The sequence below is a fragment of the Laetiporus sulphureus genome, assembly GCF_001632365.1.
Source record: "Laetiporus sulphureus 93-53 unplaced genomic scaffold LAESUscaffold_40, whole genome shotgun sequence".
NCBI classification, from domain to species: Eukaryota; Fungi; Basidiomycota; class Agaricomycetes; order Polyporales; family Laetiporaceae; genus Laetiporus; species Laetiporus sulphureus.
In genome coordinates, this window is record NW_024468549.1 from 166,994 (window position 1) to 183,055 (window position 16,062).

Here is a 16,062-nt window from a genome sequence, read left to right on the forward strand (position 1 = left end):
GAATCATGTTGAGTGTGGCTGAATCCTGGGTCGACGCGAGTGTTGAAATTAAATTATACAGTGATCGGAATCATTGTTGATGGCAACAGTGGCTGAATTATTGTTGTATGGCCACCCCACCGCGAGCGGCTGTGGGTGGTCCCCATCGTCCGCGAACCACCATTTGTCTTTTTCTCCGCTTTTCCTGGTGTAATCATCTCATCTTCCATCTTCCTCTGTAGGCCGATCTATCAATTCGTGTAATCTGGAGACAGGTTGTGGAAGTTTACATCGTGACGGTCATGGAGGCATCTATCACGACTACAACGAGCACAAAGCCCCCAAATGTAACAATATTAATATCAAAGGTAGGTGGCAAGGCAAGTATGATTCCTTGACCTTGATCGAATGCTTTACCTGCAGGAAAAGATCATCTCGAGACAGAGACTGAGGAAGGTGCGTCCCGTACTGTGCGACATGTCACGAAGACCTTGTGGCGCTGACTACCCGTCTCCAGTATTCCTGGCTGCCAGATGTACTGAGAGTGAAGGGCAGCGTAAGTGGCATGCTTTCTCACAATTTGCGTAACGTCGAATAGACCCGGGCATGCAGATCGTCCCGCGTATCATTGGGCCCGTTCTGACCGTCACGATCTTTGCGAGCCTTGCTGCATATCTGTGGGACCGTGGCACGGACGTGGCGCTTACGAACCAGGTGGTGCCGCTCTTGTCTGTGGTGGTAAGAGTATTAGTATTTTCCATGTGGATTTTACTTGACTCTAGCTGGGCCACACAGGTTGGCTTGATCTTAGTGTTCAGGTACGTACGCGTTGTTTAGAGTAACTAAGGAGAGGCTGAAGGTGTTATGTGCTGATGTCAGGAATGGGTACGTTATGACATGTGTTCATCCTTATTCTAATCTAACGATTGATCAGCACGTCTTATGATCGTTATTACGAGGGCCGTAAGGACTTCGCGTCTATGGTCTCTCATGTACGTGTCAACTTCTTCATTCAGGCCTCACAGAGTCTCTGACAGCAGTGACTTTAGATTCGCAGCTTCTCGCGGCTTATCTGGGTGAACATAGCCGTCCCGCCCGCAGACGACAGCTCCAAGGGCAAAGGTCCACAGGCGCAACTGACCACGGCCCAGCTCCGACGACGCAAAGTCGACGCGCTCCGTCTATGCATCGCGTTTTCATACGCGGTAAAGCACTACCTGCGCGGCGAGGATGGGCTCGGCTGGGAGGACTACGCGGGCGTCATCCCTGCTTCGGTTGTGCGCCTTGCGCAGAGCGGAGGCAGCTCGCGTCGGACGTCGGCGTATGTGTCGTACGGTGCGAGTGGCGCGACCTCGCCGACGGAGAGTGAAAGCGGGCGGGAGCAGAGCCCGGCGAGAATCCTCGAAGTAGACGCGACGAAGAGGGTGAGGGTGAAGAGGAGCAAGGATAAGTTGAGGCAGCCCGGACAGAAGACGTCGAAGACGCCGTTGTTGAGCGCCCTGCATCAGACGATTGACTTCAACGAGCATCCGGAGCAGCTGTCGACGCCCCTGCCCTTGATGTAGGTCTGTTGCTTCGGGCGCTGAGTACAGTGAGTGCTTATGGATCGTTAGCATTGCACACGAGCTGTCGCGAGCAATATTCTTGTTCAAGCGGGATGGGTACTTAGAGACTGTTGGCCCTGCAGGTGAGCATCTTGCGCGGACAGCTAGTAAGGTACTGCTACTGATGACCGCATATAGGTACGAATGCCCTGAGCGCTCAGTATGCCACCCGCATTTCCGTTCACCGGTACTCGCACTGATGCCCACCCAGTGTGCAGGGTATGGTCGACATGATGACGGCGATGGAGCGCGTGGCGAACACGCCGATCCCGCGCTCATACAGCATCCACCTCAAGCAATGCGTGACGCTCTACCTATTCGTGCTCCCGTTCACGCTCATCAAGGAGCTCGGGTGGGGCATGGTACCCATCGTCACCGTCGTCGCATTCACGCTTATGGGCATCGAGGGTATCGCGGATGAGATCGAGATGCCATTTGGGTTGGGTAAATCGGATTTGCCGCTGGGTAAGTAGGAGTGTGCGTTTGGTGTTGCATGCGCTGATGAGGTTTCGGTTGTAGACCGCTATTGTGAAGACTTGAAAGAAGAGATTGAGTTCGTGCAGTTGCTGTGCTTTTCCCCTCCACTTTCTGATATCTATTGGTTGCAGGTATATTGTTGAGCGGCTGCCGGAGGGAGGACAAGGCATGTACGGCATCGATGATGGTGAAGGAGATGACTGATATGGAGAGAACGGAGATTTTTCACGATACCGCATGGAAGGATACCCCTTCATACCCGCATATTTCACGAATTTTTCACTTTCACACCCAGTTTTTGTTGTACATTGCACGATTGCCGGAAAGTGTACGAAATCAACAGGACTATGACCATAGCGAGACGGATCATCATCTATGCAAACTCTGGCGAGCAGAACTCTCCCGGACCGTATGGCTGGGAGCACAGAGGCATTATTGAGCACGGCGAGTGAATGGTAAAGGTGAATGGAATCTACCTTGGACGAGAGGGCGGTCAGGCCAGCAGAGTTCTCGCTCGTATGCCGGCCGCCCTGTGGGCCGGACTTTGGCTTCTGGCCCTTGGCGAAAGCCTGCAGCACCTTCTTAGTTGTCTCGGGAGTGAGATCCTCCTGGATATGTATAGCGTGGACAGTAAGAAGCTGCGTAAGAAGGAAGTGACTGAACGACAGGGACTCACGTAGAAGTCATCGTTCACCACCATCATTGGCGCATTGCTGCACGCACCCTGGCACTCGACCTCGATAACGGTGAACTTTCCGTCCTTGGTCGTCATGCCGGGTTTGATTCCGCCAAGCGTTTGACAGACGGTATCGAGGATCTCATACGAGCCGCGCAGCATGCACGGCGTCGTCGTGCACACCTGAACAAAATTCTGGCCGATCGGTTCCCTATCGAGTGTCCGATGTTCAACGTTTAGCGGCTACGAACGGGGATTGACTATGTGGATGAATGCGCACCGGTTGAACATGGTGTAGAAGGTGGCGACTTCGTACACGCGCATGGGCGGCATCTCGAGGAGCTTCGCGACGTAATTCATGACGCTGATGCTTGTCCAGCCCTTGTTCTGGCGCTGGCCAAGGTCGAGTAGCGGGATGACGGCGGCCTTCTTGTACTGTGGCGGGTAGTGCGAGATGATCTCTTCTGCGCGTTTCATGTTCTCCGTGGAAAATTCGAACGGTATCTGTCAATATCTGCAGCGTAAGCTTGACACAGCAAGAAATATGAGCGGGAACACGCCTTAGGGTTGTTGTATGGTGTGTCCCGATGCTACAGCATCCCAGTGTGAGCTTCACGAACAGGCCCGTTGATCGAAAGGCTCTACGCACCACAAAGAGTGCGTCTGACCGTATACATGATGTGGTAGACAGAGTCCTGCGAATAGGAAGGGGGCGGAGGAGGCGCTTTGCAGCAAACATGACAACCAGAGCAGCGTGAGCGTACTGACGCTGCCGGCAGCTGCCGGCTCGACGTTTTCGGACGCCTCCCCGTTGCGCAGTGCACGTGATATAACTGCTTTGGGACTCGGGCGCTTGGAACGCTCAGCCAGTGAGCGCCAAGCAATTAAGCCACCACGATTGTCGCAGACTCTCAGCGACTCAACAACTACACCAGTGTGAATTTGCTACTACGAAAAAGGCGTTCGAGACTTGAAGCTGACGCTGAAGCTTTGCAAGCCTGAGGTCTGGATCCTGATGCGTTAAGAGTCGAGATTGCCTTAAGGACGTTATGCGACCATCAATTCAGCCGTGATGTGTGGTTTTTTGAAGGTATCATTAACAACGGCCAAGCCTAGACTACGGTACAATCAAGAGGTACGAAATGGGCTCTCAAGATGCAAATTGCGTGCGATACAGTCGCAGTCCACGCTGACAGAGAACGCTGGGCTTGTTTCAATCGACGAAAGATGACGGCAAATCGCATACGAACCTTTTGAATCGTGGCCGTACATTGTGATGGTCGCTATGTGCTCGACAGATGGGAGGCGCCTTCTGCAGTAAAAACCCGTTGATGCCATTTGCTTCGGAGTTCAAGAAGGCTTCTTTTGATCAGAGAGCTCGAGGTATCGCGATGGCGAGCGAAGCGTCGCGATCGAAGCAGAAGGCAAGAAACCAAGCTGGGCTCGCATTCGAGGGTGGCACAACACCGCCGTGAGAGCATACGAAGCGCGTTCTTGGTCAAGGTCGCAGTTCGCATTCGCTAAGACTGCGGAACTTCACCGCCAATCCTGGATGGAGCAACCGAAGAGCACCAGCCAGCTGGGCACTGCGGATCTCGTGGTTGAAGTCTTCGCGTTGCCTTGCCTTGATTGCGATGGAAGGCGGCATCATGCAGCCCGTCCGCGAACCTGCTCAGTCAGCCCTCGGCCAGACGTTCGCGAACGCGTGCCATTGACTTGGATTCTGCTACTGCGAATTGATGTCGCAAGAGATACCGGGCGACCGAGGAAATGCATATAGGCCAATGAAAGGATCAGCTAACGGTGATCGAGTGGGCTGGAGGGCGGCGCATTGACCGCGAGAGAGCGAGAGATGACTGGCGAGAACGCCCACGGAGTGTTCCGCCGGCATGCGCGCATTCATGAGAACAACAGAGGACATGATAAGCAGTCGCGCAGCAAAAATGGGCGGGAAGGCTCTCACGCGATAGCCTTGGCCACAAAGGCGGAAATGCGCATGCACTAGTGCGGGCGTACGGAGTCATAAAATCGACTTCGGATGAATGTCGCGAAGTGTAGGCAGCGCGCCAACATTGACACATACGTGGACCTGCAGATGGCAGCGGAGAGGGAGGATGGCAAGGGGCGGGTCGACGGCGGTTGTTGTTTGGGTGTGGCGCGGACGGGTCTGCTGATCGCTTCTTCCCGCGCCTCGTCTTCACACTCTCCTCTCTTTCCTCCTCCCTCACCGCCGCCAGTTCGCCTTTCTGTTCTTCCTCACTGTCGCTCGCCGTCGTCCTCAAAACACTTACTCTACGCGGGCCTAGTGTCCCCCTTCTTCCCGCATCGTCCGTATATTGTTAGTGCCCGTCTCCAACGCCCGCCCGCCCGCTCCATCCTCCAGGAACATTCCTGTATCACTACCATCTACCTCTGTTCAAATGGCAACTCACGGCCCCATCAACGGCGTGAAGATTTCTCGTGAGTCTCCCATACATTCCCCGTCCATCCCTCGCGATCGGTGCGTGTGTCGACGCACGCGTCGTGGCCGGTCCCATTCGCGACATACATCAATTTTCTCTCCTGCTATCCACAACCCGCCCGCCCGTTCTGTTGTGCACATCTAATGCCCACCTGCTCCAGCTGTGGATGATCCGCGCAAGATCGTCAAGGTCGTTGCTTCCGACGGCAGGAGCGGCGACGTCAAGGACCTCGTGTACACCAACTGCAAAGTCATTGGCAATGGGTCCTTTGGCATCGTCTTCCAAGCGAAACTTCTCGACGAGACCGATGGCTCCTCTGAGATAGCTATCAAGAAGGTCTTGCAGGATAAGAGGTTCAAGGTGCGCACGCTTTTCTCTCCTGCTCCAAGACCCGCCAGGTTGTACGAGCTGTTACACGGCGTTTCCTTTGAAAGGCCCTGCTCATGTTCATTCTGCCAGAACCGTGAACTGCAAATAATGAGGCTCGTGTCACATCCCAACGTTGTCGATCTCAAAGCCTTCTTCTACTCTAATGGTGACAAGGTGAGCGTTTGGCCGTCCGACCCGCGCGTGAACGAGGCGAGACCAGTCGACTGACTCTATCGGCAAAAGAAAGACGAAGTGTACCTTAATCTTGTGCTTGAATACGTCCCCGAGACGGTATACCGCGCAAGCCGCCATTATGCAAAGCTGAAGCAGCCGATGCCGACGCTCCAAATCAAGTTGTACATGTACCAACTCCTGCGTTCACTGATGTACATTCACTCCATCGGTATATGTCACCGAGACATCAAGCCCCAGAACCTACTGCTAAATCCGGCCACCGGTATCTTGAAGCTCTGCGACTTTGGTTCCGCGAAGATCCTGGTGGCTGGCGAGCCTAACGTCAGCTACATCTGCTCGAGGTACTATCGAGCGCCAGAACTTATTTTCGGTGCGACAAACTACACGACCAATATTGGTGAGCGTCTATATCGCACGAGTGTTACGTGTCGACTGACCAAGTGCATAGACATTTGGTCGACGGGGTGCGTCATGGCAGAGTTGATGCTAGGGCAGCCGCTCTTCCCCGGAGAGAGCGGCATCGATCAATTGGTGGAGATCATCAAGGTTCTCGGAACACCGTCGAGAGAGCAGATCAAGACGATGAACCCGAACTACATGGAACACAAGTTTCCGCAGATCAAACCTCACCCCTTCTCAAAGGCAGGTTCCTTTTGCTGTGCTTATTTGACACACGACAGTGACTGAGCTTTCATTAGGTCTTCCGACCTCGTACGCCAGGCGAAGCGATCGATCTCGTTTCGAAACTGCTGGAGTACACACCCGAGGCACGCCTCAGTGCTGTAGAGGCGATGTGCCACCCTTTCTTCGATGAACTGAAACAGGATGGAGCAAAGATGCCCAATGGGAAGGAGTTTCCGCCGCTGTACAACTTTACACGAGAAGGTAAGTTTGCGCGTTTCCCGCGCCTTCTGGCATGCTTGATGTCGCCTTCCGCTCACATCCACTCTCGCTTGCAGAGCTGTCCGTGCGACCAGACCTGATTAGGCAGTTGGTGCCGCCGCATTGCGAGAAGGAGCTGGCCTCGCGCTCGATTCTCTTGGACAGTTTCAAGCCGATACCACTTGAGCAGCTGAGGATCTCCCTGGACTGACAGGCCTGGGTGCCCGGTGCATGGGACTTGTCTGTGGTTGCTGTTGTTCATGTTTCTTTCCTGCCCGAGATACACAGCTCCGGTTGCTCTTTCAATTGTCCAACTGCCATCGCCTCTATATATCTTGACTTGACCGCATTCCTCGCTGAGATGTATAAGATTGATGACATGTCATGACGGTTTCCCGCTGGGCCGGCATCTTCTTTGTCGCATAAGTTAGCGTATATTGTGATGAATTTTTGATGAACGAGACTTGCTCGTCGGCCATGCATCATGTCGTATGTCCGAATTTTCGCAGGCAATGCGGTAAATATGACTTTAGGAGAATTGCGTGATGGCGCGCACTCTTTACGCGACGCCGATCCTCCGGCGCTTAAATGTTGTGCTCGCGCGCGTGTGTCAAACTCGAACTCATTACTGGTCTTCCTCCTCCTTACCATCCACCACCACCACCTCTTCGCTGTCGCCGCACTCTGTCATGTCCTCGTCGTCGTCGACGACCACGCAGTACATGTGCGACACCATCCCACCAGCTCGCATTGTGTCAGAGTCGACATCTCGCACCTCGTCTCCCCCGCCACAATCCGCTCCTTCGCTCATGCCCTTCAACGCATCTGTCATCGACAACTCGTCGCTCCAGCTTGTAACCAAGCCGGATGTAACGCAGGCTGCTTCTTCCCAGCCTCCATCGCCGGAACAGTCTCCTGCGCGAAAGCTTTGCGTGAGGCACCAGCGAATGGCGGACGAGGGGACCAATCTTAAGCTACAGCAGGTGAGTCATCCTCCCAGGGGAGGTGAGAAACGGCTCGTGTTTGCGCGATATGCTCGGTTCGAGAGTTATGGCACGAGTCCAGATGATCGTCAGGGCCATTCTTTATCGGCTTCGTAGACACCGCGAAGTTGTGATAACGTTCGCTAACCGACTTTTCAGGCACTCGACGCTCTACCGGTTGAGGAAAGAGAAGCCGTCAACGCAGTCTGGTCCAATTTCTCCTCCTCGTCACATCCTCGGCGTTCCCTGATCCTTCAGGGCCTGCTCACGATGTGCTGCTTCTCGCAACTGTCACTCCTGTCCGAGCAGCTTGCGCAGCTCATTCGCCTTGACCCTTTCGCGGTCCTCCCACGGGAAGTCGCTCTCAAGATCCTCGGATATCTCGACGCAACATCGCTTTGTCGCGCGGCTCAGGTCAATAGGCCGTGGAAAACCCTCGCAGACGACGATATCCTCTGGAGAGGGATTTGCGAGCAACACATTGGGCAGAAGTGTCTCAAGTGCGGTTGGGGGCTGCCTATCTTGGAAAAACGTCGTCTTGTTCGTACGTCCTCAACGGCGCCGTCACCATGTTCCCCGCCTCCTTTACACGATACCACCGTAGCTCAGCCGAAGCGCCCATACCAGCCCGATGCGACCTCAATCGATTCTTCAACTAAACGTGCGCGCCGTGACGTTGAGACCTTGCCACCACCGTATTCACCGTCCCCTTCAGCGTCACCATCACATCAGCCAGACGAAGCTGTCAAATCTATATCTCGACTGACTCCTCCGCCGCCTCAAGCGCACTCGCCGCCGACTCATATGATTACAAGACCATGGAAGGATGTCTATTGCGAGCGCCTGCGTATCGAGCGCAATTGGCGGCGCGGTCGATGTACTGTGCGTACCCTGAAGGGTCATACAGACGGCGTGATGTGCTTGCAGTTCAACGAGACGCTCTCGCATCCCGCCTTCCCTGTACTTATCACCGGCTCGTACGACCGCACGGTGCGTGTGTGGAATCTCGAGACTGGCACGGAGGTACACTGTCTTACGGGGCACACGAGTGCCGTCCGTGCGCTACAGTTCGACGAGTTCAAGCTCATCACTGGTAGCTTGGACCATACGATGCGCGTGTGGAATTGGCGGACAGGCCAGTGCCTGCGGATTCTGGAGGGCCACACGGAGGGTGTGCTTTGCTTGAACTTTGACTCGTGCCTGCTTGCGAGCGGTAGTGTGGACAACACCATCAAGGTGTGGAACCTCATCACGGGCGAGTGCTTCACGCTGCGTGGGCATTCGGACTGGGTCAACTCGGTTCAACTGTGGGATGCCAGCGGGAGCGGCACTACCAGCTCGTCCGTGTTCGACTGCAACCCCGTCGAATCGGCCCCGCCATCTAGTTCATCGTCTAAGGTCGGCAATGGAAAGATGCTATTCTCTGCCTCAGACGATGGCACAATCCGGTTGTGGGATCTCTCGTTGCGGTCCTGCGTGCGGGTGTTCCACGGCCATGTCGGGCAGGTTCAAAGTCTCAAGCTCCTAGTAGTCGACGAAGGTTGCGAAGGCGGCGACAGCACACCGGAACCTCAAGAAATTGCGGCTCCAACGTTGAACATGAACACGTATTGGCATCCAGATCATTCGCACGCACTCCCCGCGCCGACAGAGTCCTACAGCGGCTCTCCTAACGCAGCAAATACAGCCTTGGCCCATCGTCGCTCTTCTCCTGCACACTCTCCCAACACGTATGCGGATGCGACCGCTGTCGACCAGCGCCCGGCTGTCTCGCGCGCAGGTTCGCCCACAAAGCGCCAGAAGCCGGTGCTCATCTCAGGCAGCTTGGATAATACGATCAAGCTGTGGGATATCGAGACGGGGAAGGCAGTTAAAACACTCTTTGGGCACATTGAGGGCGTGTGGGCCGTTGCGAGCGATAAACTGCGACTTGTGAGTGGCAGTCATGATCGGACAATCAAGGCGAGTTTATGGCGATTCATTATTCGTAAATAGTACACTAACCTTATGTTGTAGGTGTGGGTACGTGAAGAAGGCCGGTGTATGGCGACACTTGTCGGCCACAGGGGTGCGGTGACATGTCTCGCGTTGGGCGAGGATAAAATCGTATCGGGTAGTGATGACGGTGATGTTAGGCTTTGGAGCTTCTCAGGGTGAATGTGGCGTTCGTTTGCTGTTTCCCTTTGGTCATCTTCTGCAATTTATGTATCACAGCCGTCCGGCTCAATCACTCCATACGCAATGTCGAACTGAAATAGCATACTACGCCGGGAGGAATCAAACAAATATTATAATATCATTTCGCAGAAATGAAGTCGGTGACGTGGCCGAGTTGGTCCAAGGCGTGGGATTTAAGAAGTTTTCTTGCCTCCCCATGGGCGCGAGCCCGCGCGAGTTCGAACCTCGCCGTCACCATGAATATCATGTCAAGTGTGGTTTTTTTTAAAAATTCTCCCATGTCGCAGAAGTACACTCGACTATTGTACCAAGTGAGCGCATTCCTATACATCTTGTACATTTAATATGTATGTACAGTGCTGTCGACATGCCTGACATCCGCCAGTTTGCTTGATTACAGCTATTTCGCAGAAACACCAAGAAAATCCATCGCTAATTGGCGAAATCTGTATGTGCCCATCCAGGGTTCAGAACAACTGAAATGATGACGTGCGAGACCGCTGAGTTCAACCCGTCAATTGAACATTGAAATACTCACAGACGAGATATTGTCTTTGCCGCCTGGCGTCTCTCTTACGCTGAGTATGCAAGCACTTAAGTAGCATGTCACATGGATACCGCGAGGATGTACAGACCGACGCGTCGGCTTGAACTGCGGAGTTTCATCTGCATCGTCTCCCCAGAAGCTGCCCACGCCGGAGGTGGAACGCTTGCTCCTGTGCGGTTCTCAAAAACTCAGATTGCTGTTTTCGGAGTGACAGTGGACAGCGAACCTAGCCCTCGCCGGAGTCGTATCTTCCACAGCGGTATAAGTATTCTCTGCCTGCGGGAGTTGCTCAGGCTGAGTCTTCTCGATGGCGGGAGGCGAAACTGGCTTCACAAATTGTGTGAAGAAACTGGTCAGGTTCATGATGTACGGAAATTCTTACTTCATGACGGGGAGGGGCGCTCGCGAGTGGGTCTCCATTGTCATGGACGCCGAAGATGTCGTGTGTGATACCGCCGGGAGCGGTGCGAACCCGTCGGGTTGGCCGAAACGCGGGCTGGGTTGACTGCGCATGTACGACGACAGCGGCTACGATATGCGTAAGGGACGAGTAGTTGGAATGTGGAAAAGTAGACCAACCTGGAGATGCTTCAGCAGCAATGGGGGGAGGCGGTTCGCTCGGCCCTTCGGCAGGAGCTGAGGACAGCTTCCCAAAGCGCGCATACTCTGCCACAGGCGAGATTCGTCAGCCCAAGAACCCAACAGTCTTCCACCACGTACTTGGAAGTTTTTGTATCTTTGTGAAGTTGGGATCAACAGTGACACCCGCATATCTGCGATCATTCATTTAGCGAGAATATACGGGTAAGCGAATAACGCAATGATGACATGCTAACTTGAGAAATTCCAGTAAGGAGCGCTTCGTAAAGACAATGTTGGTGGTATCCCAGTCCATCATACCTGGCCAATGGTGTCAGCGATGAGAGACGACATCATTGAATGCCACTGCGATACCCAGGTTGGCAGCCCACTCTTTCTCTTTCTCCATGTCGACGACAAGGGAAGGGTTGAACCTGCCTTGTGAGTGTCACGACGCGCTAATCTGGTAATCGCAAGGCGCATACACATACGTGCATGCCATGGTGGACGTTGTGTTGAAAGCGTTGCAGCATGATCCCAAACGTCACGGAGATGGGAGATCACATTATCACGTGATCTGGACGAGTTGTAGTTGACTCTAGCCTTCTTATGCAACGGTGCCTTTCTACTGAGCTTGCGTATCAGATAATCTCCGACATGCTCATTGCAGCTCTCAGAAATTCATCCCAATGTTGTCCGCGCCGATCTACACTGGCAGCGTTGAGGCGCTCTCTGGGTACGCAGACTGGGAACCCATCCGCGGTCTACCTCGACATTAGCAAGGAGCAAGACCCTTCAGTCCGGACGACACCCGAACAGCTGCGGAAAGGACAGAGACGTGCGCTGGAGAGCGCGCTGCGGGTGGACCAGGCAGGAGAGTTGGCCGCAAACTATATATACATGGGGCAGAAAGCCGTCCTAGGACGCGATCCTGTGACGGGGTCCCTGATACAGGTGTGCTGAGACATCCATAGGGGCTAAATGTAGACTGACAGCGTTTGAAATGCGTGAGGAAATGTGGGACCAAGAGAAGAAACACCTTGCGGTGATGAACAAGCTTCAGGTTCAGCATCAGGTACGACCCACCATGCTGTGGAACGTCGCCCTGGTTGCGGGATATGGGCTTGGCGCTGTCACAGCACTGATGGGAAGGGAAGCAGCCATGGCCTGCACGGAGGCGGTGGAGACGATCATAGGTGAACATTATGATGAGTGAGTGCTATTTTCTGACTTTGGATTCGTGGTAGTTGAAGGTAGGATCCAGTCAACTGAAGGAAATGGAGGACTTGCCCACCTCTCATCCGAGCGTGCCGCTGTTGAGGAAGGTCATCGTAGAGTTCCGGGATGACGAGCTAGAACATTTGAATATTGCTGTCGAAAATTACTCACAGCGGGCACCTGCACACGCGCTGCTGAGTACCGTAGTGGGGGCCGGGTGCAAGGTTGCTATTGAGCTTTGCAAGAGGTTCTAGACTTGTGATGCATCATATACAGTCATGTCATGTAGTCATATCGTAACCGAGCATGCTGTAGAGCGATTCTACTTATTGCAATGAAAATGTACACCTTCACTCCTCGGATTCTGGAGCTGGTGGGGGGACGCGATACAGCGTTTCGCTCTTCAGCTTGCCGGCCCAACTCCACTTCAACTATGGCATAGAGGTGAAAATGACAACAGATATGAGGAAGTCAATGGCGTACATCTTGATCGTAGGCAAGGTAGAACAATGCCCCAGGAATGACAATCATTCCCACGATTGATTGTATGGTGGTCTTCGGCGTGAAGCGAAAGTGTTTATACACATCAGTGCGCTGTGGAGACGGGTTAGTGCGTCCGACCAGGGCAGTGAGTGAGGATCGCCTACATACCATAGCACCCCATCGCTCAATGGCGGGATCATGCTGCAATAAGCAGCACCTTAGTAATCACAACGAGACGGCAGAGAGTATATACTCGCTTTCACGTAACCTGAATTTCACGAGACATGTTAGCGAGGGACAACCACGCAGCGAGATCAAACCGACCGTGGCCAGCTGCCATGATGGTGGTGTTAGCTTGAGAAGTTGTTGACGATTATTTGAGTCTCGCCACAACATCTCTTCTTCGTTCAACCACCATCACGTCCTATTACCAACCACTTGCTGCTCTCCTTTGTGCTCACAACGTGCTGAAAGAGTCTGTTTCTAATGTCTCACAACCGAGAATGGGACAGAGGGAAGTACCCGTCAGACGACGGGCATTCGTGGCAATATGGAATAGCTAGGAGGGATGAGGAATATCATGGTGAAGGAAAGCGTAGAAAATTCAATGATGGCGTAAGTTGTCCAGTTTCGCATGCAATATGATGTGCCTCAGCTGTAGACGCAGAGCTACGAGGGATCTCAAGGCTACGAACAAGTTACTGAGGAGGGCGCGCACAATACTAGTTATGGTCAAGCTCGCCAGACCGACGTCGCTCAAGAGCACTTCGCGGATGATCGCTTCCAGAAAGGTAGCGGATACATCAAGAAACGGCTGGTTCCCAGCGAACCGAGCCTCCATGTCATTTTCCTGGGACTGGATCCTGACTTCACCGAGGCCGACGTTCGTGGCTCGTCCATGCGTATACATACCCTGTCGAGCAGCATGACTTACGTGTGCATCTGTGCAGCTCCAAGCGTACCTCACAAGCAACAACTGCAATGTACAAACGGTCACCATAATCCGAGACAGATCCACAGGCACTTGCCCCTTCGTCCTTCGTGCTTTTCTGCAGCGCATTGACATTCTTCTCTTATTTGCCCGCACGATTGCGATACCATTCGCGTCATGAAGGTTCCTCAAAGGGCTTCGGATTCGCTCAGTTCACAAGCGTCGAGCATGCGCGTGCGTTCGTCGACCCGCTCTTTCCGTTCATCCAGGTGCCGCCGCCCGCATCTCACGGCGCCTCCGCATCCGCCGCGTTCTACAAGGCGCTCGAGGCGGGGAGTCCCGTGCCACCGGGTGGACGCCGCGTCAAGATCGACTACTCGCAGAGCGCAAACCCCGCGGAACGCCGCGCACGGGGCCCGCCGTTCGCGAACGATGGCACGCGTGACATCGGGAACGCACAGGCACCAGTGCTCCTCTTCCGTGGGCTCGATCCGCTCTCGGGCCCGCAGGCAATCGCGCAAGCAATGAAGAACGCCGCAGGCCCTGGAAAGGAGGGCGCACGGGGGATGCGGAGGATCATCCTCATCAAGGACAAGGTCACCACGGCGAGCTGGGGGTTTGCATTTGTCGAATTTGTAGACGTGCAGGTCAGTGGGCTTCCATTTCATGGCATTTGGCAGGGTTGATGCTGGTTGGTAGTCTGCATCTGCGGCCCTCGGCATGATTATTTCGCCTCAAATTCACCCATCCGGGTTCCGCATCTCGGACCGACCGGTCGCAGCCTCGTTCGCTCATCCGTACTCGTTCCAACCTCTCGCAGACCATTTGCTTCGCGATGACGCGTGCCTCATGTCCACATCAAGCCTTGGAGGCGTGGAGGGGACGTGGGTGAGATATTGGGATGAGGCATCGACTGCTGCTATTCTGGAGTTCAAGATCGAAGAGATGGTGCAGCCAATCCCGACACAGACGGCCGAGAGGGACAAAAAGAAGAAATCAAAAGGTCAGCTTTCGTCCAGTCACGTTCCTCACTTCGCTGATCCGAAGCACAGCTGCTGCTACTCCCGCAGCGGAGCGCCCAGCGGAGGCATCCGCTCTCCCTGTCTCTGATAAGCCGGTCACGCTGAGCTTCAAGGGTGGCCTGGCTAACAAGCAAGGCCTCTCAAGCGTATCAATGGCAGCGGGGTCTGTAAAGAAGGCCGCGCCAGTTACAGTGGGGTTTTCGATGGCAGACGATGTCCCCACTGCTGGTGGTAATGATGTGGAGGCTAATGCGGATGATGAGAGCGAGCAGCGTAAAGCCTCTTCCGATGACCTCAAGGGTTGGTTTTATACGTTGAGGCTACTGGATGCAGAGAGGACGAGTGTTGACGTATTCGTTGTGATGCTGTCCAGTGTTTGCGGCGAAGAGGGTTGCGCCGCTGATTGCGAGCAAGAAGGTGGGCAGTGGTCATCCTTGGAGAAGCCACTGTTCCAAGTTGACTGATTGTCTGGACATTGGCATAAAGGTGGTTAACAACATCAATAAATGGAATCAGGTACAGGAGGTGCTTCATGACGGCAACCCACCGGAGTTGGTAACCCAAGCGTCTGCAGTGAGTCTTCGGCACTCTCCTCGTTAATTGATGCTGACCGTTTGCATTTCTGTGCAGAGCACATCCTCCACTGCACCGGCTGCCCCGATCAAGGCAAAATCCGCGACCCCGACACCAGCAGAATCAGAATTCGAGTTTTCAGACACACATGCGATGACGTGCTTGCTGTGTGCGCGCCAGTTCAAATCACTCGATCAGATGAAGCGTCATAACAAAGAGTCCGACCTGCACAAGGCAAGCATGCCCAGCTCCTGCTCGATGATGCCCTACTGTACTGATACGCTTTTGGACATGACAACAGAAGAATTATAAAGACGCGAATCTCCGCGAACTCGCCCGCGAGAAAGCGAACGTTTTGCGCGCGAAAGCTGAGCAACCCAAATATCGCGATCGAGCGTCGGAGCGCCGGATCATGCACAACCAGCCCGACGTCCCTCTGCCGACGGAGGCAGCTAAAACGACGGGAAAGAGGAAGTATGCGGAAGGTCCGCCAAAGCCTCCCACGCCGCCGCCGCCCCCTGTGAGCCTTGGAAAAGATGAGAGTAATGTGGGGAACAAGTTGCTGAAGATGATGGGCTGGAAGGAGGGCACGGGGCTGGGAACAGGTGGTGAGGGGAGGGTGGATCCCATGTAAGCGTGCCCAAGGCTGCTACAGGCTTGTGATATTGATTGACGAACCACCCGGCCTTCAGACAGACTGCAATCTACGCGCAGGGCGTTGGGTTGGGCGCGAGCAAGGCGAAGGAGATCGGAAAGTATGCAGAGGGCTACTCTGGCTACGTGCACATGGCACAAGATGCTGTGAGTGATCTGCAGTTGATCATTACATTCCGAAAGTTTTGAAGCTGATCCTTTCTAGGCTCGAGAGCGGTATGGGAGCTAAACCATTAGTTGCGATTGGCGT

The 16,062-nt window shown here is 54.2% G+C and overlaps 8 protein-coding genes and 1 non-coding gene across 9 annotated transcripts; 6 read left to right on the forward strand and 3 right to left on the reverse strand.

The window, feature by feature from the left end:
* Positions 1-281: 281 nt before the first annotated feature.
* LAESUDRAFT_761975 (UPF0187-domain-containing protein) lies at positions 282-2,264 on the forward strand (the record flags this gene model as incomplete). Its single annotated transcript, XM_040913006.1, has 13 exons — positions 282-347; positions 403-435; positions 497-535; positions 592-717; positions 775-797; positions 859-864; positions 914-971; positions 1,029-1,540; positions 1,593-1,666; positions 1,722-1,743; positions 1,795-2,048; positions 2,103-2,136; positions 2,192-2,264. 13 exons carry the CDS (start codon positions 282-284, stop codon positions 2,262-2,264), a joined length of 1,320 nt encoding a protein of 439 aa, XP_040761138.1.
* Positions 2,265-2,433: 169 nt separating this feature from the next.
* On the reverse strand, positions 2,434-3,475 carry LAESUDRAFT_744618 (uncharacterized protein; the record flags this gene model as incomplete). Its single annotated transcript, XM_040911323.1, has 6 exons — positions 2,434-2,475; positions 2,537-2,668; positions 2,737-2,947; positions 3,017-3,240; positions 3,297-3,326; positions 3,386-3,475. The coding sequence occupies 6 exons, from the start codon at positions 3,473-3,475 to the stop codon at positions 2,434-2,436; spliced, it is 729 nt and encodes a 242-aa protein (XP_040761139.1).
* Positions 3,476-4,936: 1,461 nt separating this feature from the next.
* On the forward strand, positions 4,937-6,991 carry LAESUDRAFT_744620 (Pkinase-domain-containing protein). Its single transcript, XM_040911324.1, has 7 exons — positions 4,937-5,196; positions 5,359-5,558; positions 5,658-5,741; positions 5,811-6,159; positions 6,211-6,404; positions 6,461-6,647; positions 6,722-6,991. Exons 1-7 carry the CDS (start codon positions 5,157-5,159, stop codon positions 6,853-6,855), a joined length of 1,188 nt encoding a protein of 395 aa, XP_040761140.1. The 5' UTR covers positions 4,937-5,156; the 3' UTR covers positions 6,856-6,991.
* Positions 6,992-7,242: 251 nt separating this feature from the next.
* Positions 7,243-9,934, forward strand: LAESUDRAFT_704702 (WD40 repeat-like protein). The gene is made up of 3 exons (XM_040906559.1): positions 7,243-7,627; positions 7,787-9,589; positions 9,644-9,934. The coding sequence occupies exons 1-3, from the start codon at positions 7,334-7,336 to the stop codon at positions 9,782-9,784; spliced, it is 2,238 nt and encodes a 745-aa protein (XP_040761141.1). The 5' UTR covers positions 7,243-7,333; the 3' UTR covers positions 9,785-9,934.
* Positions 9,935-9,944: 10 nt separating this feature from the next.
* Positions 9,945-10,042, forward strand: LAESUDRAFT_t69. The gene has a single exon. It is a non-coding gene; the product is annotated as a tRNA-Leu (tRNA).
* Positions 10,043-10,062: 20 nt separating this feature from the next.
* Positions 10,063-11,492, reverse strand: LAESUDRAFT_729215 (uncharacterized protein). Its single transcript, XM_040909598.1, has 10 exons — positions 11,423-11,492; positions 11,307-11,365; positions 11,189-11,252; positions 11,073-11,125; positions 10,932-11,018; positions 10,735-10,880; positions 10,579-10,679; positions 10,441-10,521; positions 10,344-10,383; positions 10,063-10,281 (listed from the first exon to the last, which is right to left on the reverse strand). The coding sequence occupies exons 1-10, from the start codon at positions 11,431-11,433 to the stop codon at positions 10,273-10,275; spliced, it is 651 nt and encodes a 216-aa protein (XP_040761142.1). The 5' UTR covers positions 11,434-11,492; the 3' UTR covers positions 10,063-10,272.
* A 128-nt stretch (positions 11,493-11,620) lies between these two features.
* On the forward strand, positions 11,621-12,705 carry LAESUDRAFT_744622 (COQ7 protein; the record flags this gene model as incomplete). Its single annotated transcript, XM_040911325.1, has 5 exons — positions 11,621-11,650; positions 11,676-11,885; positions 11,944-12,143; positions 12,196-12,580; positions 12,633-12,705. The coding sequence occupies 4 exons, from the start codon at positions 11,621-11,623 to the stop codon at positions 12,401-12,403; spliced, it is 648 nt and encodes a 215-aa protein (XP_040761143.1). The 3' UTR covers positions 12,404-12,580; positions 12,633-12,705.
* Positions 12,500-12,830, reverse strand: LAESUDRAFT_659799 (uncharacterized protein; the record flags this gene model as incomplete). Its single annotated transcript, XM_040904829.1, has 3 exons — positions 12,500-12,574; positions 12,633-12,743; positions 12,801-12,830. Coding segments are annotated over 3 exons (216 nt in total), but the record flags the coding sequence as incomplete, so codon positions are not given.
* Positions 12,831-13,118: 288 nt separating this feature from the next.
* On the forward strand, positions 13,119-16,041 carry LAESUDRAFT_659918 (uncharacterized protein; the record flags this gene model as incomplete). The annotated part of the gene is made up of 12 exons (XM_040904836.1): positions 13,119-13,247; positions 13,309-13,515; positions 13,583-13,666; positions 13,758-14,210; positions 14,263-14,581; positions 14,634-14,858; positions 14,959-15,002; positions 15,072-15,151; positions 15,218-15,429; positions 15,473-15,788; positions 15,851-15,959; positions 16,018-16,041. The coding sequence occupies 12 exons, from the start codon at positions 13,119-13,121 to the stop codon at positions 16,039-16,041; spliced, it is 2,202 nt and encodes a 733-aa protein (XP_040761145.1).
* Between the last annotated feature and the right edge of the window lie 21 nt (positions 16,042-16,062).

What these genes read in the sequence shown, in the direction of transcription:
- LAESUDRAFT_704702 (XM_040906559.1), top strand. Translation starts at nt 7,334, where the DNA reads ATGTCCTCGTCGTCGTCGACGACCACGCAGTACATGTGCGACACCATC. An exon ending in CCAATCTTAAGCTACAGCAG is followed by an intron (nt 7,628 to 7,786) that starts GTGAGTCATCCT and finishes CCGACTTTTCAG; the next exon opens with GCACTCGACGCTCTACCGGT. An exon ending in GTCATGATCGGACAATCAAG is followed by an intron (nt 9,590 to 9,643) that starts GCGAGTTTATGG and finishes CTTATGTTGTAG; the next exon opens with GTGTGGGTACGTGAAGAAGG.
- LAESUDRAFT_729215 (XM_040909598.1), bottom strand. An exon ending in TCCTTACTGGAATTTCTCAA is followed by an intron (nt 11,126 to 11,188) that starts GTTAGCATGTCA and finishes GAATGATCGCAG; the next exon opens with ATATGCGGGTGTCACTGTTG. An exon ending in AAAGATACAAAAACTTCCAA is followed by an intron (nt 11,019 to 11,072) that starts GTACGTGGTGGA and finishes CGCCTGTGGCAG; the next exon opens with AGTATGCGCGCTTTGGGAAG.
- LAESUDRAFT_744620 (XM_040911324.1), top strand. Translation starts at nt 5,157, where the DNA reads ATGGCAACTCACGGCCCCATCAACGGCGTGAAGATTTCTC. An exon ending in TCTACTCTAATGGTGACAAG is followed by an intron (nt 5,742 to 5,810) that starts GTGAGCGTTTGG and finishes TATCGGCAAAAG; the next exon opens with AAAGACGAAGTGTACCTTAA. An exon ending in GTACAACTTTACACGAGAAG is followed by an intron (nt 6,648 to 6,721) that starts GTAAGTTTGCGC and finishes TCTCGCTTGCAG; the next exon opens with AGCTGTCCGTGCGACCAGAC.